The sequence below is a fragment of the Radiomyces spectabilis genome, assembly GCF_025331425.1.
Source record: "Radiomyces spectabilis strain NRRL 2753 chromosome Unknown BYT42scaffold_3, whole genome shotgun sequence".
Lineage (NCBI taxonomy): Eukaryota > Fungi > Mucoromycota > Mucoromycetes > Mucorales > Radiomycetaceae > Radiomyces > Radiomyces spectabilis.
The window spans coordinates 2,225,159-2,245,310 of NW_026251928.1; the positions used below are offsets into that span (position 1 = coordinate 2,225,159).

General features: G+C 41.9%; 9 protein-coding genes across 9 annotated transcripts; 4 read left to right on the forward strand and 5 right to left on the reverse strand.

Annotated features, from left to right (window-relative positions):
• The first annotated feature begins 670 nt into the window (after nt 1-670).
• BYT42DRAFT_561227 (G subunit of V-type ATPase) lies at nt 671-1,556 on the forward strand. The gene is made up of 4 exons (XM_051567339.1): nt 671-780; nt 845-926; nt 1,000-1,100; nt 1,169-1,556. Exons 1-4 carry the CDS (start codon nt 778-780, stop codon nt 1,343-1,345), a joined length of 363 nt encoding a protein of 120 aa, XP_051426595.1. The 5' UTR covers nt 671-777; the 3' UTR covers nt 1,346-1,556.
• On the reverse strand, nt 1,530-1,912 carry BYT42DRAFT_246687 (uncharacterized protein). The gene is made up of 2 exons (XM_051562692.1): nt 1,751-1,912; nt 1,530-1,659 (listed from the first exon to the last, which is right to left on the reverse strand). Exons 1-2 carry the CDS (start codon nt 1,828-1,830, stop codon nt 1,563-1,565), a joined length of 177 nt encoding a protein of 58 aa, XP_051426596.1. The 5' UTR covers nt 1,831-1,912; the 3' UTR covers nt 1,530-1,562.
• Nucleotides 1,696-4,044, reverse strand: BYT42DRAFT_561230 (uncharacterized protein). The gene is made up of 2 exons (XM_051567340.1): nt 3,899-4,044; nt 1,696-3,823 (listed from the first exon to the last, which is right to left on the reverse strand). The coding sequence occupies exon 2, from the start codon at nt 3,751-3,753 to the stop codon at nt 1,996-1,998; it is 1,758 nt and encodes a 585-aa protein (XP_051426597.1). The 5' UTR covers nt 3,754-3,823; nt 3,899-4,044; the 3' UTR covers nt 1,696-1,995.
• A 963-nt stretch (nt 4,045-5,007) lies between these two features.
• Nucleotides 5,008-7,617, reverse strand: BYT42DRAFT_561233 (uncharacterized protein). Its single transcript, XM_051567341.1, has 5 exons — nt 7,106-7,617; nt 6,620-7,035; nt 5,408-6,543; nt 5,257-5,330; nt 5,008-5,185 (listed from the first exon to the last, which is right to left on the reverse strand). The coding sequence occupies exons 1-5, from the start codon at nt 7,498-7,500 to the stop codon at nt 5,164-5,166; spliced, it is 2,043 nt and encodes a 680-aa protein (XP_051426598.1). The 5' UTR covers nt 7,501-7,617; the 3' UTR covers nt 5,008-5,163.
• A 1,737-nt stretch (nt 7,618-9,354) lies between these two features.
• Nucleotides 9,355-10,688, forward strand: BYT42DRAFT_561237 (RmlC-like cupin domain-containing protein). Its single transcript, XM_051567342.1, has 4 exons — nt 9,355-9,982; nt 10,051-10,091; nt 10,168-10,385; nt 10,453-10,688. The coding sequence occupies exons 1-4, from the start codon at nt 9,725-9,727 to the stop codon at nt 10,635-10,637; spliced, it is 702 nt and encodes a 233-aa protein (XP_051426599.1). The 5' UTR covers nt 9,355-9,724; the 3' UTR covers nt 10,638-10,688.
• A 236-nt stretch (nt 10,689-10,924) lies between these two features.
• On the reverse strand, nt 10,925-12,516 carry BYT42DRAFT_603224 (uncharacterized protein; the record flags this gene model as incomplete). The annotated part of the gene is made up of 5 exons (XM_051571070.1): nt 12,303-12,516; nt 11,739-12,226; nt 11,424-11,641; nt 11,258-11,356; nt 10,925-11,208 (listed from the first exon to the last, which is right to left on the reverse strand). Exons 1-5 carry the CDS (start codon nt 12,459-12,461, stop codon nt 10,925-10,927), a joined length of 1,248 nt encoding a protein of 415 aa, XP_051426600.1. The 5' UTR covers nt 12,462-12,516.
• Nucleotides 12,517-12,833: 317 nt separating this feature from the next.
• BYT42DRAFT_561243 (DUF51 family protein) lies at nt 12,834-13,676 on the forward strand. The gene is made up of 3 exons (XM_051567343.1): nt 12,834-12,980; nt 13,051-13,167; nt 13,251-13,676. Exons 1-3 carry the CDS (start codon nt 12,880-12,882, stop codon nt 13,609-13,611), a joined length of 579 nt encoding a protein of 192 aa, XP_051426601.1. The 5' UTR covers nt 12,834-12,879; the 3' UTR covers nt 13,612-13,676.
• Nucleotides 13,637-15,234, forward strand: BYT42DRAFT_246979 (adaptin ear-binding coat-associated protein 1). The gene is made up of 7 exons (XM_051562693.1): nt 13,637-13,774; nt 13,878-13,917; nt 13,988-14,094; nt 14,156-14,254; nt 14,355-14,436; nt 14,530-14,647; nt 14,735-15,234. Exons 1-7 carry the CDS (start codon nt 13,726-13,728, stop codon nt 14,867-14,869), a joined length of 630 nt encoding a protein of 209 aa, XP_051426602.1. The 5' UTR covers nt 13,637-13,725; the 3' UTR covers nt 14,870-15,234.
• A 371-nt stretch (nt 15,235-15,605) lies between these two features.
• Nucleotides 15,606-17,852, reverse strand: BYT42DRAFT_491171 (coth protein-domain-containing protein; the record flags this gene model as incomplete). Its single annotated transcript, XM_051564053.1, has 4 exons — nt 15,606-16,886; nt 17,020-17,190; nt 17,272-17,406; nt 17,649-17,852. 4 exons carry the CDS (start codon nt 17,850-17,852, stop codon nt 15,606-15,608), a joined length of 1,791 nt encoding a protein of 596 aa, XP_051426603.1.
• Between the last annotated feature and the right edge of the window lie 2,300 nt (nt 17,853-20,152).

Consider the following 20,152-nt stretch of genomic DNA (forward strand, 5'->3'; position numbering starts at 1 on the left):
CTGATGGAGACAATAAAGAGAAAGATTCTACAGTGGCCGACTCTGTTGAACAAAATAACGCCCGTTTGTTTTGAACCCCGACGGTCCAGCCGTGCAACTCCGCATTCCCCTGCGACGATGCCTCACTATTTCTATTTGATCACTTTTTTTAAAAAAAAAAAAATCTTTCTGTTCCCTCATATAAGCGCTCTGATTAATTTTCAAGCCCCATAAAATGGCAGAAGAAGATACCATAATCGTTTCGTTCTTTGATACAGAAATGTCCATAGTGACCAAAAAACGGAATTTTGCGCTGTTGATGAAAACTAGGCCAAGAGCAAATGGCGTGTGGCATACAATCTATTACGCATACCCTCTAATTTACAGTTTCTTACATTCAAGGAGACAACTGACGCGACGGCAAATTGTCGTACCATTATGTAAATATTTGAGTAGAAGTTCCACATTTTGCATGCAATGAGTGAGTTACTGACGTTGTGCGATTGACTACAACAGCATTTAATCTCATCAGTCTATTTTTCCACGCTGGATCAGTTATTTAGCATGTTCCAAAGATGATTCGAAATCATCCATAAGAAATAATATGATGTATGCCATGCAAATATATGGATTTGAAGTGTATCAGGATGACTGTAATCTTACTCATGAGAACCGGGCGAAATGCGGAGCTGGAAACAGGCACGGGTGGTGACGACGACAACCAGCTTAACTTCGGCGTTTCAAGACCATCTCGGTTTCCACTTCACCTCTTTCACCTCACATTCAACACAATTACACATGGTATTTATGCTGTTAACTGTGAGTATCAAGCAATCAACATACTAATTTTGGTTTGTGTTGAAAGGCTGCTTCGAGCTCGCAAGGAATCAATACGCTTTTGGAAGCCGAACGTGAGGCTGCCAAAATTGTGCAAAAAGCCAAACAATGTAAGCTTCATGTGCTATTTCACTTTCAAGATGAGTGGTTGGAGCTCTAACTTGGCGGCGTCTCTTTTTTTAGACCGAGTGCAGCGCTTGAAGGATGCCCGCTCCGAGGCTGCCAAAGAAATCGACGACTTCAAGGCTCAGAAAAACCAGGAGTACCAGAATTTCGTGTCACAGGTTAGTCATTCACTCCAGTTCCTGCCAAGTTCGTTCACATAACTTATCATTTATTTGGGATTTTGCAGCACTTGGGAGAGACCGACCAGAGCCACAGCAAGGTGGATACCGAAACTGACGCAAAGATCGCCGAAATTCAGGCAGCAGTGGCAGAGAACAAGGAAAAGGCTATTGAGAAAATGCTCGAGTCTATCACCAACGTTCAAGCTGCTCCTCATCACAATGCCCGCGTCGTCCAAGCTTAATGTTTGCCTATATTCCCCTAGTTTGACATCTTTTTGTGTTATCTTTTGTTCCTGCTGATTTTATCGTTCTTTATCTCGCGGTTTTTATGCCGTCTGCAGATGAGTGTTGATTGATCCATTCAAAATAACATAAAAGGAAGAACAACGATTATTGTCATTGGAGAAAACAGAGGCCAATAGGTGGCGAGCATAGATATTTTTTATATGAATGTGGCGGTCAAAAATAAGTGTGTATGGAAAATACAATGTATAAAGCGGGTAAACGAAAGATGGTGCTGTAAGGGGGAAAAATATGGCTGTTGTGGTTGGCAAGCCTAAGAGATAAAAAAAAAAAAAAAAAGAAACAAAAACGTGAACAAAAAGCTAAGCAGCAAAGAAAAGGGGAAGGCAAAAACTTATACATACACGAATATATATATAAAAAAAAAGAGAAACATGATACATAGAGAAACAAGGGAAATAAAAGTAAAAATAATTATAATCATACTTGTAGTAAACCAGATACCTTAGTCATAGAGGCTGATCGATAGGGCATTTTGTACACGGATTAAAGAAGGAAACATCATAAAAAGAGAGAGAGAGAGATCATCAGCAAAACAAAAAGCTGGGTTTCGCGGATAGAAAGGAAAGAAAGGTATCATAATAAGGGTTCAAAGGGACATTCCCACGTCTTCAGGGCCTTGGACAACACTGATAATAACAGCCAATATCAATACACTCAGAAATCGGCACCATCGCCAACCTGTGTGAACCGCCGAAGAAGCCAAGTTCCATAGCCAATGTGGGAGCCCGGAGCGTGTGCCTATGGAAGGCTCCTGTTGTTGCAGATACATTTGCGCTTCTGGCCATGGTTGTTGGGACAAATCTGGATGACGTAGAAGCATGTAAAGATCCTCGCGCAAACCATCGTCTGAATCATTCTCGTCTAAACCATTCAAATAGCTTAGGGCATCATCGAGAACATTACGTTCCGGCACTATCATGGTACAAGCGGGGACATCATTTGGAGAAGCGGGTTCGTCCGTAGTCTGTGTCTTGTGATCCTCGGTATACAAAAAGTTACGTTGTCCAGTCGGCAGCGGCACGTCGTGGTGGAAATAGTCATCCGACGGCATCAACGGTGGCGAAAAAGGAGATAAAGGATGACGGTGCAATAAACGACGGTCGTACAAGAGGTTATCTGTCAATCGTTGAGGCAGCGAAAGCGTAGAAGCGACCGATGCGAGAGATACATGGAAGGATGCTTCACTGGAAGCTGCAGAATCATGGGAGTAGCGTCCATAGGAATCACTGTTGTAAGCATTCTGCCGGCCTGGATCCATAAAATTCTGCGGTATCCTCGTGGGTAAAGGCGACATCATGCCAGAGGGAAGGGAATAGGTGTCTTCATCCAGGTCATTTTCACCAAATTTCGTCTGATAGTTGCCATAAAAATGGGCATTGCATTCTGAAGGTCTGTAAAGCAAGGATTCTGGTTGAAATTGTCTGATATTTTCGTACTGGTTGCATTTCTCATGAACATTCTGCCAAGCCAACTCCTCGATGAACGCGGTATCTTGTGATTGCAAGCGGCGCTGGTAGCGCTGACGATGATGCTTAACACGCGTGCGACGTCTTGATCGTCGTTGCTGTTCCTCGGGATCGTTCGTAGCGTCAATATTGCAGCATGAGGAACGCACACTGACATCATCGGCCGAGCTGGGGTCCTGATCGTCGTTGAAGCTGCTCACGCTTGTGCCAGTGCTGCTGTGACCTGATCGGCTGAAAAGGGACGACACCAACGACAGCGATGACAGACGGGACATGGAAATAGCTGAAAGCGATAACAACGAGGATTCCTGTGACTGCATGGTCTCATGCGCACTATTCTTTTCCATTGGGGTGGAGCCGGTGAGTCGATCCAGCTGATGTTTGTGAGCCTGGAAACGTCGCTCAAGGACATCCAACTGGCGATTTTGCTTCGTGATATCCATCTTGGTGCTTTGATGCTCCATCTCCGTAATTTTATCCATGGTGACCGTCATATCCATGCGTAGAAATTCAAGTTCGTTCTGCAGTCGGGTGATTTCTTGCATAACATCGCCTACGCCTTCTTCAAGTAAACGGCGGCGCAACCTTGTAGTAGCTCGTTGAATAAGTTCGTCTTTTTCTATGGCATGTTTCTCCTGTGCATCCACACCTTCACTTTCAGCAGCAAGAACACGGCATTGTAAGGGATCTTTGTCTTCCATCCCATGAGAGGCATCGTTATGATTGGAACAGTGAAAATCAGTGGGTTTGGGGGTGGGAATGGAGGTGACCAAAAACGGCTTGGAAGTCCGTCCGTCAGCAGCCAACATTGGTAAATCCATCCAATGCTGATGCGATTTCATCAATGGGTCCATGGCACAGTCGTCAACCTTCGTCATAGGTGATACAGTTGTATGGCTTAGCACAGTCAGTGTTGCTGAATCTTTTTTTTTTTATTGGCAAAATCTGCTATGGGAGATAATTCGCTTTATATGAAAAGTTTGTCATGGTTACATTATGGATATTGTTCTTGTTTCTGCTTACTTGAATATAATGTATAATATTTATAACAATCAAAAAAAGATATAAATAAAAAAAAAATAGATAAAAAAAAGTAACAATAAGAAAAGAACAGGAATGAGGATAAAGACGCTTCTCTAAAGAAATCCCCCTTGCCCTGTCGTGCATTCATGGAACCAACCAGCAGCAATCCTCGCCCCTTATTCGTTAGTTGACCTCTCAGTCTTCTATTTTCTTTCCCCAACCAAAAAAAAAAAAAAAAAAAAAAAAAAAAAAGGAATACTAGCGTCATGAAAACACTTGGATCTATTCTGATGGGTTTTTTTTTCCCTTTTCTCTGTTACTCATCGGCTGGTTTTCCTTTGCTTCGATTCAAGCATCCCGTGTGGCTGTCGTGAGCTGTCTCCATAACGTCACAATGCTGACATAAAGGAACGCTGGAAATTACCATACTATGGATTTTTCCCCTTTGGCAATATTAGCTTCATTTGGAACGAAAATAGATGCATGCTTTCTATTGAAACAGTTTTCATTTGGATGAGACTGCAGCAGTGCAGCCGCAATTAAAACACCGAAACCAGAATGAGTGCTTGGCCATTACAAAGAAAGTGAGAAGAAAGAGAAAACGTGGAGAAAGAAAACAATGGCCATAAAATTGGTATATCATTATTTAGCACGCGAATGTCAAAATAGGCTTTTATCTGTAGATTTTACTGCAGATTTTCAGGTATAGTTATCTCGCTACTCCTGCAGATGGAGGGGAAACGTTGGGGTTCTAAACGAAGCAAACCAAGGGGATCAAAAGAAATCCACCATCGTGGTCGCATTTTGGTTGGGGCACAATTTCCCGTTCAAATCTTAGTGTCAATGGCGCATCTTATCCTGTCTTTCCAATTTCCCTGTATTCCATGCTTCATTTTGGCCATTAAGCTTAACTTATCCTTTTGCCTGGCTTTTTTGGCTATTGTGCATATGAGGATCATCTGACGCTGGTTGTTGACAGAATACTACGGCCTTCTCAATCCCCAGTCAGCAATAATAAGATTGAATCCAAATGCAAACGCACGGACCACAATGGAACAATGATCAACTCGAGTTTTCCCATGCAGTATCGTGTTAAATAATAACATAGCATCATATTATTCCAAATCGCAATTTAACAGCTGGCAACAGCACTTGGTTTCGGTATGGGACGTTTTTATTATAATGAGGTTGCATGGAATGAAAAAAAAAGAGGAAAAAAATGAAATAGTGGAAGGGATATAAAGAGCCGACATCCAAAAGCGCGTTTAATTCTTTTGAGCGGCATTCCTAGCATCATGAATTAGCAAGAGTATACCGACGAAGCTGCATATATTGTATAACATGAATTGTCCACTTACATCTCGTCTAATGCGAATTTGTACGTCTTGTTGATCTGCTGACGCTTCAATTTCTGCGCAGCTGTAAGCATGCCCTAATTTAGAGTTTGCAGTTTCCGTCAATAAACAATGGTCATCCGATGTCAAACTGCTTCAATGTGATTGGGCTTACATTATCGGTTGTCCATTCATCAGCACAAAGATAAACATTCACCAATAACTCGGCAGGTTTCAAACCACTCTTTTTGCCTTGGTCCAAAAGCTGCTGCAACACCAATTTTCGCACGCGTTCGTCCTTGCATACATCTTCGAGCGAACCGTGTGCGTCAATACCGGCTTCTTCCACCATCTGTCGCAGTTTAGGTTCCACGGGACATACCAAAGCCACGGGCTTAGGACGCAACGAATCACCGTACACACAAATATTGCCCACACCCAAAGCGGTCTTGTAAACAGATTCCAGTTTTTCGAGCGCAATGTATTCACCGTTGCTCAGTTTCACGAGATTCTTGATACGGTCAATCACCGACAACGAACCGTCTTCATTCCATTCACCCACATCACCCGTACGCAACCAGTTGTCTTCAGTGATGGTCTCCTTTGTGATATCGTCTCGTTTCCAGTAGCCGGTGGTGATGGAAGGTCCGCGCACCCAGATTTCGCCTTGAGGCTTTGGTGTATTGGTTGATAAGTAACCTGCGTCCGGCACATCCACAAGCTTCACCTCGCAACAGGGAACGATACTTCCGACCGCGCCAATCTTATAAAACTCGGGGGTCATGATCGCACACATGCCGACCGACTCTGTCATACCATAACCACCGAGGATAGGGGCGAGGGTCACGGACAGAAACTGTTGTGTTTCATGAGCTAAAGGAGCACCGCCGGAAAGACCAAAACGTAGACGACCGCCCACTTGTTCCTTCACCTTGTTAAATACTGCGGCGTCTAACCATCCTGTAGGAAGACCGCGATCCATCAACCAAGCCTTGGTAGCTACGGCACGATGGAAAATGGCTTCAGCAGCACCCCCGGTCTTGCTCACGTTATTCAACACGCCTTTGCGAATAGATTCCCACACAGCAGGCACACCGGTCAGCAGAGTTGGTCGGAATTCCTTGATATCGCCTTGACAGTTACGAACCGAAGCATCCGTCAATGTTCGTGGGTTACCAAAACCAAGAGCGACACCCCAGAAGAGGCACAGATTTTCGACTAGGAATTCAAGCACATGTGCCAGTGGAAGGTACGCCATGATGGAATCTTCGCTGCTAATGTGATGGCCAAGAAGTGTATCGACACCAGCAACTGTAGGAAAAACACCAATCAGTCATTTTACTCACATTTTGTAGCACTTTCTCTTTTCCTCTTCGCATTTACTTACTGGCTGCCACAAGATTGGAATGGTTCAACACTACGCCTTTAGGATTTCCGGTACTTCCCGAGGTATACATGATACAACACATATCATCACGGCTAGGCTTGACAACAGGTTTGGGATTACTTTGACCCAGCTCTTTCAACTGGTCCAGGGAATAAATGTTGTCGCCAATAATTTCGCGCACTTTTTGAAGAGTTGCTTCATCGGCTTCGCCACTGTAGATGACATGAATCGGGTTCGTTTCGACATTCGGAAGAATGGAGGTTACAGTCTTGAGGAGATCAGCATGTGTAAACACGGCCTTCACTTCACTTTCGTTGATCGAGTGCAACAGTCCCTCCGCACCGAGCGTATCATATGCAGTGACAATGGTCATATTCTGAGTGAAGGCTCCATGGGCCATCAACATCCAATCAATGCTACAAACGGATAGATCATGTGTCAGTGCCAAATGAAAAACTACCCAGATTTTTCTATATAAAAATTTACCTTGTCGGTGCGAAGATTTCGATCTTAGATTTAGCTGCAATACCAAGGTGGGACAAACCACAACCGATGCGATGTGCGACGTCGGACACTTCACGATACGTCATGTAACTATAAGGCGAAAGTTGGAAGTATTTCCACTTTTTCATTTCCTTGTGTTGGACACCCTCGACGATCTTAACAACTTCTTTCTCTTCTTCAATGATTTTTTCGACGCGACGCGACGCCATGGCGTTATTTTCGGGGCGATGACGGACACTATACTGTAGCACGTCATAGAGGGTATGAACACCTTGAGCAGGCGTATCGACAACATCATCTTTGGCAAGAACGGATCGTCTGATACGGCCCTCCCCTTGCGCCGCTTCAGGGCCGACAAAAACAGAGCACTGAGACATATTAGATGGAACCACGTAAAGTAAAAAGTAGGGATGAAAATGAAAAGTAATGGTCTAAAACGCAAAACAAAAATATCTATTTATCGCAACTTTTTGCAAATGAACCATAAATTTTCACTCTCCGGCTTTTTTTACGTTTACTTTTTGCAACGCCGCCCATGTGTTGTATGTGAGACAAAGTTACAAGCAATCATGTGATAGCCAGGTTGATGAACGGCACCCCTTGTAATCTTTGATTTGATGGAATCTATCCAGTTCATTGAAAAATTAAGAAATTAGCCTTAAATACTAAAGATCATGAAAAGCGGGATTGATATGTACCATATATGATGATGTCGATTCAGGATAAAGTCTAACCCATGTCGTCATTGATAATCCTTATTTAACGGAGTTTTGGTTTATCCCTGGTGAAATTCCGTCTCAATGTCTCGAGCCAACAACGATTTGAAAATAAAATGAGTGCACTGACCTTTCTCATGCTATGTAACCTGTTCAAGGCGAAGTTTCCTAATTTCACCAGCTAGACCTACCATATTTGACCATTTTCTGTACGTAAGCTACTGTAATCCGGTAGGATCCGTGTCATTCCTTTCAGAATCCGGATGATTTAAAACGCAGATCATACTCTCTGGATGGATCATTTATTTTACGTCGATCTCGGATAAAACATCTATGCGCTAAGCTGAAACGACTTTGGATCAAAGCGGATGTTGCTCGTATTGTATATCGTATATGAGATCAATTGTAACACTTAATGTCATTTTAACGAGGTCATCTTTTAGGCCGTGTATCGGACAGATAAACCTCCTGATATTACTTGCATATATTTTCTTCCATCCCAGGCACGCTAAATTCCGGACTTTCCGAAAAGTTGACATAAAAATAGCTGTAGAGTCAGCATCACGTTCGATCGGTTCAATTCTTCTGCACGCCACATCAATGGAAAATTTTGAATCTCCTTCCCGCAGCACAAACACGCTTTTAACTGACATAATAGAGTCAAGGCATACAAAAAAAAAACGGTGTGATCATTACAAACGCAAAATACAGCTATGCTATACATTACCATCGGGATGGGAAGTCAAAAAAAAAAATTTAACAAACAAATGAAGCTTACGATACGCTTTTATAGAGAAGAACACGCGTAGTTCAGTACCTATTCATTTGTCGAGACACAACCGGCCGTTGGTTGATTTGGCAATACAAATAAGCGAGGCAACGCATCATTTCGTGAATAACAAAGAATAAGCAGCGTTACATCGGCCAATTGGATTAAAATATTCCTGATCCGACATGATAACAGGCACTGTGAGGGGTTGGAAAATAAAGCAAGACGTAGAAGATCTGGCAAGTATCAATAAAAGCTAATAAGAGAAAGAATCAGATAAAAAGCGGGCTAAATTTATTTAACTGACAATAGATACATTGGGACCTTGTCTGGAATATCACTTCGCCCATCAGCGGTCTACATCAGTGCCGTTGCTGATTCAAACTTGGCTTCTCAAAAAACCTCGAACGAGTCTCTCAAAATCAGCAGACTACGTTAATGTAATTCACCCTTGTTGTATCCGTTCCATAAAAATAATTTACCCACGGTTGAAGAAATGACACCCAACTGTGACACTTGGATAGCAACAGCTGTCAGACGAAAGTTAATCCAATCAGATCACAAAACTATGCGTTGCCACTTTTCCTCGTCCTTTTGTTGTCACTCGCATGGCATTTGGGATTTGCATATAATTAGAGAGCACATACTCTTATTCAAACATTGGTATAATGACGCACCGAAAAGTTTTTCCAAAAAGAAAGAAAAAAGGGCTTCTGCATAAATGAGGTCCCCGCAAACAAAAAATAAAAAAGTAAAAAAAAAAAAAAAACCTTTAATTTCCTTTTGTATTGACGATTATAGACAATTCCGGTTGAAGTTCACTAACGTTCACTCTGTTAGAGCATTTTGGTCTGGTGTGTTCTTGAAACATTCCAATATTGCCAAGTGTTCGTTCCACATTGAAAAATTTCTCTTTTTTCTGATTAAATTTCGCCTTGCGCCAAAAGCGCCAATAAGAATCCGATGCTGCATGTTTCACCCATGACACAGTGAATGAAGTTGCTCACAAAGAAAAAGACCAATCACGTACGAAGGAGGAGCCTATAAATTCGACAAGGAAGAAGCGTCTTTCTTGGTTCTGTTGTTCTTGACTCTCCCTCTAACTTTAATTAAGCAATGACTCCTCCTCTTACGCATGATACTGTAAACGATACCGGTTCGGATGATTCCGCCTTCACTTTGCAGGATCTTATCCGTGAAATTCATGCTGTGCTTGGCCCAGATGGTGGTCTAGATTCAGATCACATCGATCCTAATGACATTGTTCGCCTCATGGAGAAATACAATTCAAATACGGCTGATTGGAACAAGTATACTCACTTTGATCACTCGAGATCATACACTCGAAACCTCGTTGATGATGGCAACGGCAAGGTGAATACGAATAAATGTATATTTTTTCCCACGACCTACCATTTTCGCTGATCTTCATTGCAACCTAGTTCAACCTCATGGTTTTGGCGTGGAGCAAAGGCAAACAGAGGTAACCGATATTTTGACCTTACTGTATCTGCATTGATCCTCACTGTTGTTGGGCCTGCCCTTTGCAAACTGTTTAGCCCTATCCATGACCATGCCGGTTCTCACTGCGTGATGAAAGTATTAGATGGTGATATTCGTGAGATAAAGTATGAATATCCCAAGAATGTGGTGCAAGACACAAGCGAATACGACATCACAAGCATGACTGAGCAACCACTCGACGACGCCAATCAATCGCCACTTCATGTCACGAAAGACTCCACCTATAAACCGAATCAGGTCGCCTATATCCATGGTAAATGAATCACCACTGAAACTGTGTGGCAGCGAAAATGCCTCATTGCCATTTTACGTTTGAATAGATAAAATCGGTCTTCATCGAGTGACAAATCCAAGTACGGAACACGGTGCCGTCTCGTTACATTTGTACACGCCTCCCTACCAGATGTGCAAGACCTTTGAAGAAAAAAGCGGACGTGCAAGATGCAAAAGCTCGTGTGCGTTTTACTCGATAGCTGGGGCCAAGTGTTGCTCCGATACGCAATGAAGAAAGGATTGTAAAATTAACATGACCAAAAAAAAAAAAAAAAAAAAAGAATAAAGCACATGGAACATCATAAAACAATGCATACCTATATATATGCCTTGAAAGGTCTTAAGATAACCCATTCATTGAAGCGAACGATGGTGCCATCGAGCTTGCATTCCATTGGATAACACAGCACAGCAACAATTGTGTTGACTGAAACATGGACTGATATTATGTGGTTTTGAAAGGCAAAACTTATTTCAAAACAGCATGCAGCTGAGTTGCTTAAATTCATTCTCACTTCTTTATTCCCAATCGCTGTCACTGTCTTCATCTGTTTCTTTGGTTTCCTGCTTTTTCGGATCTGTTTTGACCCAGTCTTCTCCATCGGCCTGTGATTTGAGAGGTGGAGAAACAAGACTGGCTTCTGTTGAAGCTGGTTCCGAGATATTACTATAATCAGTGTCTGATCCCTTTGCATCGGACTTCTCTTTGGCTGGCTGGACGGGCTTCTCTTCAGTTTCTTCCTCATCCGAATCCCACTTGAAATCATTTTCATCTTCCTCGTTCTCTGCACCTTCGTACAGTACTTAATAAAAGCAAACTTGGAAATGAAATAGAATTACCGTCATATATACCTTTAACAATAACTTGCCGTTTTTGCTCTTCTTGATCGATTTTCCACGCATGATAAAAGTATCGTTTCCAAAAGGTTGCATAGTTGACCTCCAGCGGAACTATTGTGGGTGCGCTATTTAATGAAAACTGCGAATAATATCCACCACGTCCTGCATGCAACATTACCTAATTTGTCCATAATGTTTCGAAGATCTGGATGGTCATCCAGGAGACGAGCAATTTCGTCGGTATATTCCTGCACATTAAAGGTCGCATTGAAGGTGTCCAAAATCTTTTTATCTTTTTCTTCCTGCTCAGTGCCTTCCAGTACTTTGGCAGGGTCTTCGAGGTATGTCTGCGGATCAGATCTCATTTTGGCCAATAAGGCTTCCTTTCGAGTAGCGCTATCAGTCAAAATTAGCATTGGACATAACCCGGCATTCTTCCGTCCATCGACCTGTTTGCTTTTTGATCCATGACCATATGATACAGGATACTTACAAAATTTTCGGTCGTTGAGCATCATCTTGAGATTCCTCCATGCTGCGATTAATCTGATCGTGCTCGTCTTCAGGCTCCAGGACAGTCACTGTCTTTTTGAGCACTTGAACCACTTCCTCGCCGAATTTCTGCATATACTGTTCTGCAAAACGTGTGCCTTGACTCATTTCCTCCTTCAGCTGTTCCAGATTGATATTATCAGGTAATTTCACCGATGTCAGTTGAGTTGGTAATCGCTGATTAAGCGTCTGGCTTAATCCCTCGCGTAAGGCGGTCAAGTTGAGCGTATTAATCTTGTTGAGATTATCACGAATGGCTGAAAATCCGCTGAAGCCTGCGCCTTCTGCCGATGGGTCAGCTCCGTCTGTTTCTGAATTGATGCCAGGCGATCGAGGTGTAAGCTGCTCAACGACGTGGGTAGAATCATCACGAAGCACTTGGGCAAATTCTTGCAAATCCTTTTTGGCTACATCCGCAAATGCTTCACCCTGTTGTATTATATCCATGGTGAGTAATTGGCCAAAAGCTACATATGAACAATTCACGCATTGTTGAATATCTTGCCTGCTTTTTGACGGTGTCTACTAAACTATTGAACTTGTTGGACCAGCCAAAGCTGGTAAACGCTTTCAATAATGGATCGTCTTCCTCATTAACTTCATTTGTATGTGACGGATTGTTGCTATTGACTGCCGCAGCAGTATATTGGTACATATCCTCCATGGTAAAATATCAGAAATAGGTGTGGTTCGATCAAAAAGCGAAAAAGGAATGATAATGAGGTTTGAATAACGTGACTTGAAAATCCGACCCCAATGGCGCATATTTACAGAAATTGTACCTTCTTTTTATTTCACTCCTACGACTTTGTCCCTTTAAGAATGATTTGATTTGTCTTGTTATTTGTTCATACCTGTGCCTTGTCATGATAATGACTTGTCAAGTTTCGTACCTCGTCTTTGTCGTACCTGTTTTCTATCGATCCTTGGACCAATTTTAGTGGTGTGCTTTGAGCAGTCACACGACCATGATTGCATGAGTTTTCCCAAAGTTTAAACCACGAAAAAGCCGATATAAAAGCGCAGCCTTCTTCATCCGTTTCGTTGTTTTTCCCCAGAACTACTTTATCCATTAAATCCTGATGGCGGCTACAGAAGAACACTGCTATTATTGCTTTGATGTCCTCACTTCATATCTGGAAGGTGGCAAACTTCCCGAACCAAAGTTTAAAAACGATGCATAGTAAGTAGCTTTAAAATGTCATGGCTTGAAGGTGAAGTGTGCAGGTACTGATATTTTCTCTTTTTATCAGTCCCTTATTTGTGACATGGAATATTGAAACGCATGGCGAACTTCATTTACGAGGCTGCATTGGGAATTTCAATGCGATGGCTTTAAGACCGGGCTTGAAAGAGTATGCTTTGGCAAGGTACGTCTTTTTTTTTTTTCCCGCATGCACCGTTCATAACGAGAGTCATTATCTCATCATATTTATTTTCTCCGCTATTATAGTGCAATTCAAGATAGACGCTTCAAACCTATTACGTTACGAGAAGTACCTCGTCTCACATGTAGCGTATCACTGCTTACCAATTTTGAGGACGGTAAAGATTACCTGGACTGGGAGATCGGTACGCATGGCATCTGGATTGAATTCCCGATGGGTGAGAAAAAACGGACGGCCACGTATTTACCGGAAGTCATGCCTGAGCAAGGGTGGACAAAGACGGAAGCTATTGATTCTTTACTACGAAAAGGAGGTTATCATGGACCGATTACCGAGGACGTCCGACGATCGATTCGACTAACACGATACCAATCCTCCAAGATCCAACGATCCTATAATCATTATCTCAATGCCAAGAATAACTGAGCAACGTCATCTTTGTGTGACGATGTTCGATTTTCACAGATTTGAAAATAATTCCAATGCACCATACTGTTTTTTCTTTTCTGAAATATATAATACATAGCAATCATTACATACATGGAAACTGATTACGAAAGCGTGCTGTTGGTTGTCCGAGAATGTTTTGGTAAAGCTTTTTGAAAATGGGAAACGGAGGAATGACCTTGGAATGTCTGAGGGTCATTTGGGCTTCGTTTTTGTGATGGAGGGTGCTAAAAGACCGGTATTAGTTTATCGAATTCCACCTAGAACAGCAGCAAGAGGTTACAGGTAACTTGGATGAGCCTGATCAACGATGGCCGGATTAGTGTTTCCTTTGATGTGGCTAAGTCGAACACAGGGCAGCGGAATGGGATGATCTGGGAAGCTCCTTTTTGTGGAAAGGACGATTGCGTGTCATAAGTAAAGGCAAATCTTGTTCCATCCGACTAGAGGACGGTGAGACAGGTACACTGACACATTCAGAATGGGATTGAACGAGCCCAAACTAGACAATAGATATTGGTAGGTGAACTGTTTGCTGTATGCCCCTATGAGATCCAAGGAAATTCCGTGGAAGGCGTTTTAGATTCAAGCCGTTATTTTGTTCTGAAAATTGAACATGAAGGTAAAACGGAAGGAAAGAAGAAAAAATGCAAACAAAGGGCAGATCGCTGCGTAAAGATGAATATTATTAACACGGGGTTTACGATGGGATCGGAAAAAAGGACGGCATGCTTTTATCGGGATGGGATTCCAGGAACGAAGCGATGCGTTTGATTTCAATGTTGCATTACAAGACTTTGCAAAGTAAGGGGGACTGTAGGAAATTCTGAGATATGGATTCCAAATAATGGCCCTGCGTTGATGCTTTTTGGTTTTGGTTTTTCCTTGCTTCTATAGACAACTTCGTGCGGAAGAAGCGGCCGAAAACCGTGCTGTTCACGGTAGTGATGCACCAAAGCAAGATTACAGTCTAAAAGAAGGACAGACGATCAATATTACGATTGGCAACGTTGGGGTAGATATTTTATATGCATAACAGGAATTCTTATCGTGGGAGGAAGGGAGAAACAGGGAATGTAACCACTAAGCATAAAACTTTCAGGGCAAACGATCGCGTCCACGGCCTGCCGCAAATGCATCCAATAGCAATACAGGATTCGTACCACTCATTCCCCCTCCCCCTTCTGCACAGCAAGTGAAGCAACAGCAGCAGCAGCAACGACAGCATCCATTCTAGACCCCATTCTCTGTCAAGGAGAAAGTAGGTTTCTCTATTTGGAAAGAAAGTCAATTATAATCTTGATCGTCATATTTTTTTTTTGTTTGAACATCGAAAAGAGAAAAATAGAAAAATTTTTGTTGGTCTATGAAGGACATCCAAAATTATCGATATGATACGAACCCATGGGTGGCTCAAAATCATTTTGAGCAATTATTGAATGTTTCACATGTGCACTTCAGAAACAAAATTTTGTGGATCGTCAGTGGAGAAGCGATCGCCGCATAAAGTTGTGTGTGAAACTTCCGCTTTACCCGGGAACGCCCAGCAATCATCTGGATCTATTTTTAGGCGATCCTTCTTCTTTGAGGGGAGAACACCGCAAGATGACTTTCCCAATCTGTGCATTTGACAATGTACACTGCACATACCAAAAAAAGAGGAATCCATCCATGGTGAAACAATACTCTAGAAGACGGAATATCGTTTGACTAATTGGAAAAATAATATAGTTGATAATACAAGATAGAAAAAAAAACGAGTAAGCGGCGTGTGTAGATTATCTCTAGACAAAAGATGGCTCTGCAAGCAATACAAATGATTTGAGATAGTAGATGTATACTAAGCTGAAATGAAACGTTTGAAGAGCTAAAAACGAAGACGAGTCAAAAAAAAGAAAAAAGATTAAAGGACATGATTGCTTGATGTAGAATTATAAGAAAAAAAAAGGGAAAAGAAAAGACGGGATATGGTTTTACAACAACGCAGCAGCTGCAGCAGCAAGCACGACAATGGAAGCAAGTTGAGGTGCGACATTGTTAGCAGCACCTTTGTGTTGTCCCTGGGCCTCTGCGGCGGCATTGGAAGCTGGACCTGCAGGCTTTGCACCATTATCGGCAGGCTTGGATTGGTTGGGCTGAGTGCTGTTGTTGGTAGGGTTGGCAGGACCGACGACCTTGTCAGTGATGGTGATCTTGAATTCAGCAGCGACGGCTTGCGACTTGGCAGCGATCCATTCGATCAAACCCCAGTCAGCACCGCCACCATTGGCATTGGGAGCGGAAACGCCTTGCCACAAGTTCTGGGTGACCTGGTCAAAGGTCCAGCCAAAGTTGATACCAGGCGATCGCTGGGTGATGCTGCGATCCCACTTGAGGTCAGGCAAAATGAAGTCGTGGTAAGCGAGCACACGGTTGGTCAATGTGACGTTGTTGAAAAGGACCTGGACGGTATCCTTGAGATAAGTTTCGAAAGTAGCCTTGGTCTTTGCGTTTTCGAGCAAGCGGTTGATCAAGACAGCACCAGGGTAACGCTGAGGGAATTGAGTGTAGGAGACCTTGACGAATTCTCTGCCTTCGGGTTCGGCAATGTTGACACCGAAAGTAGCGTCGTAATCTTGACCAAGGTAATACCACTTGCCATCTTTCGGATCTTGATAGGCACCGTCGTTGGTCTGGGCCATCCAGTAACCGTCCCAGTGGCCGGTCAAGTATTCCATGACCATGAAACGAAGGTATTGGTCAATATCGAAGGTCTTGCCCCAGTTGGCCAAAGCAGCATCATCCTGGACATTAGTCTCATTGAAGGCCTTGCACAGAGGATCAAGAGCGCTATAATCAGCAGGGCTGAGCTTGTTGGCTTCGAAAGAGCTGTAACCATCAACATTGGGATGGTAAGCGAAATCGGCACCGGAAGCACCGTCATAAAGAGGACCCATCTTTTCAGGAGGGTTGCCACCGTAGAACATGGCACGGATGTAAGAGTATTCTGGGACGTCATCGAGCAAGTTGAAGGTACCGTAAGCTTGACCATTGATGAAGAAACGGATCATGTTGGCTCGGTTGCCATAGGTATTCAAAGCTTGGAGGATATCAGCATAGAGCTTTTCACGAAGCTGGGTAGGATCTTCTTCCATGTGACGGATTTTGAAGTAGTTGCGGTTAGCGAAGAATTGGCCGTCGGGAAGAATCCACTTCCATGATTGTTTGGCATTGTTCTTCTTCTTGCCTGCACCATGAATACCAAAGGAAACACCCTGTTACGAAAAAAAAAAAAAAAAAAAAAAAAGTAAACAGTTAGTATGGGAGTTTTTTTTTTCGAGTTTGATCGATGAATTGATTGGCTGGAATCAATCAATGTTTTGTTAAGAGATGATATTGATGGCTTACATTGAAGGTATTAACTTCTTCGGGACCAATGAAGGTAAGTTTGACGTTGAGCAAATCGCCAGGAACATTCTTGACGAGGTTATCAATCTGAGCGGCGTCACCATTGACGAAGACAGTGGGAATATAGTTGCTGTCGAAAAGAGGTTGTGGACCATCACCACGGGTCCATGGCTACACAAAAGAAATTGGCCAGAAATTAGTTTCCATGTTAACTGACAATCCATCTGAGAAGAGCATGCAAGGGCATCTTACGTTATCCTTGATGGGGTTGGGTAATTGAGGGATATTAGCGTAGGTGACGGGACGGTCAAAGAAATCGTTGCGAGTGCTGGTACGGCCCTTTTCGAGGGTACGTTCAAATGCTTCAGCAGTGCCACCAACAACGTACTAGAGTAATATAAAAAAAAAGTAATAAGGAGGTGGTGAGTACACATAAACAAATCAACCATGAGAAAATAAATAAAATTCAATGATTATCATTTTTTTTTTCTTTTTCTTTGATTCCATGGGTAGTAAAAGGGGAAACAAGGTTTTTTTTTAAAGATAGAAAAAAAAAAGACTGAAAGGGAGGAAAAGGAGAAGGAAGAAGGCTACATAACATAGGAAGATGAGAATGGGACGTGATTTACCTTGTATTTGGCTTGATCGCCTACTTCTGCGGTACCGGTGAAGTATGGGACATCAGGTTCCTTAGCAGTCAAATCGATGGTTTGACCGTTCACGGACACCTGGGCCTGAGTGGCACCGGGAGCAATGACCTTGAAAGTCACTTGGGCGGCATTTGAACAAGCGACCAATAAAGAGAACGCCACGAGAGTGAGCGAGTATTTCATTCTAAAGTCAGTGTGTAGAGAAAAGGGAAGCAGGAAAGAAAAAAGGAGAATGAAGGAAAAAGTAATCGCACTGAACGATTAGAAGATAAGAAAGGCAAAGGGATGCAAAACACAGGTTAAGAACAAAACTTGCTATTTAAATATTCAAAGAGGAAAAAAAAAAAAAAAAAAAAAAAAGCAATTCGCGGGAGATCAAAACAGGTCAAGAAAAAAAAAAAAAAGTTACCAAAAAAAAAAAAAAAAAAAAAAAACTAGCTTTCGGAAAGGGTCAGGTACTCGTTTCTTTTTTTTTGGATTTTTTTTTCCTGGTTTAGGCAGCGCGCGTCTTTGTTAAGCAAACGAAGGGGTTGAATCGGAGATTACCAGATAGTGAGAGAGAAATGGAGGTTTTCCTCCTTATTACCTTTTTTTATTCTGTCAATAAATGCCTGATCACTGTGTATTACTTTTTTTTTTGAAATCAGACAAGTGACCAGTAAATCAGATAAAAATAGCCGCTTGAAAAAAGAAGATTTTCTATTAAAAGCAGGATAATGCTAATTCAGAAGACAGAGTGATGAAAACGAAAAAAGTGTGCATGCATCGTAATAGAAAGGCTGGGCAAGCTACACATGTTTGAGACTTATCGTCCGCGCACAAGCCAACAAAAAGTTCAAAGAAAATAAGGAAGCCGCAAAAGCGGAGCTGCTTTTGGAAGAATTGCCATAAATGATCAAATCTATTTATATGCGCTAACCTACTCGAGCATATCATGTTTGACAAGCTATGGTAGGACGACAATTATCACATCATTAGATCTTCAAGAACTGGCGTACAAATTTACCGCGGACAACCTGATGATTTTTTCTTCCATTGTTATTATTATGATTGTGCCATTCATGCTACATCTATTTTTACAAAAAGAGGAAAAAAAATATAAAAAAAAGAAATGAAAACCTCTTCCCTCCTACATAATACATTAGCCCTCGTACTGTAACCTTTTAAGGTATATTTTGTACCAGAAAAAAAAAATAATAACATTCTTTCTTCTTGTCATTACTTGACTGACTATTTTTTTTCCCTCTGTTAATGACCATTCGAACGATGTACTCCCTTTTTCCGTAAAAATTCTCATGTTAGCTAAGCTTGTCTTCTTTCGTCATTTGTTATTGTGATCATTTTTGCTTTTTAGTTTACTTGATTCCATATGGAAATACGAATTGGTTACGTGATGAAAAGGAATACTGTGGCACGTAGCTTAAAAAAAAGGGGGTTGACCTATTGATTCACATTATGATCCCCCACACTTGCAAGGGAAGAAAAAACAATAATTGTGCATTGCATCAATGCTTTTCTACTCTATGCTTTTTATTGTTCGACTTCTTGTTTAAATGGGTCATCTGGAATTTTTTTGCTGTCGCTTGTCGTTCTCTGTAGTGTCTGAAAAGCATTTGTTGAGGGATGCAACTGAACCGCTCTTCTATTGCACCGACAGAAAAACCCACTTGACAGAAAAATACATATGCATGCTATTACAACAGTTTTTAGAAACTGGAGCATATCCAAAAGAAGACCGGATCGGTTCTAAATAGTAATAAAATTAGATAGTCTCCATGTGACAGAGAACATCAAAGAAGATAACATTATGTTGCCATGACGCATCGCATTAATTTCTTTCATTTAAAACAATCAAATCGTCAGGACATGAAACGCAACCTAGAAGACAAGGATGTTGAATTAAAAGAAATGGGTCGTCATCAATATATTTATTTTCAGGATTAAAAAAAAAAGTAATAAATCATAATTGATTTTAGTGGCTCATTTAGAATCATTCATACCATTTATTGAACATCTGCCTTTGCTTTTGCCGTAATGAAAGACTTGTCCGAACTTCATGAAATGAACTTGCATGAAGCTCGATGCAGGAATTTCGCGGGAACTAAGAACCTAAAAAGAAGATAAAATAAAAACAGAAGACATATAACCTTGCCAAACATTTCACACTTGGCAACCTCAAAAGAGAAGCAGTAAAATAAACAGGAGCATAAAGCCAATGGAGCATATACAAGATGTAGGTTGTCAGGGTTATATTTATTTTTCACACAGTTATAATTAACCGTGCATGTCAAAGTATCCTTTGGCCATCAGATTCATCAGTAAGGGATTAATGATGCGATGGATATGGTTCACCTGATGCAGCTTTCCTTTACCGGATTAGGCGGATACAAACACAATATACTAAAACTGACGAATGGTTTTTCGAGATAGTCACCTGCTTCACCGCAAATAGAAACAAAGGAAATCAATTGGAGTCTGTGGAA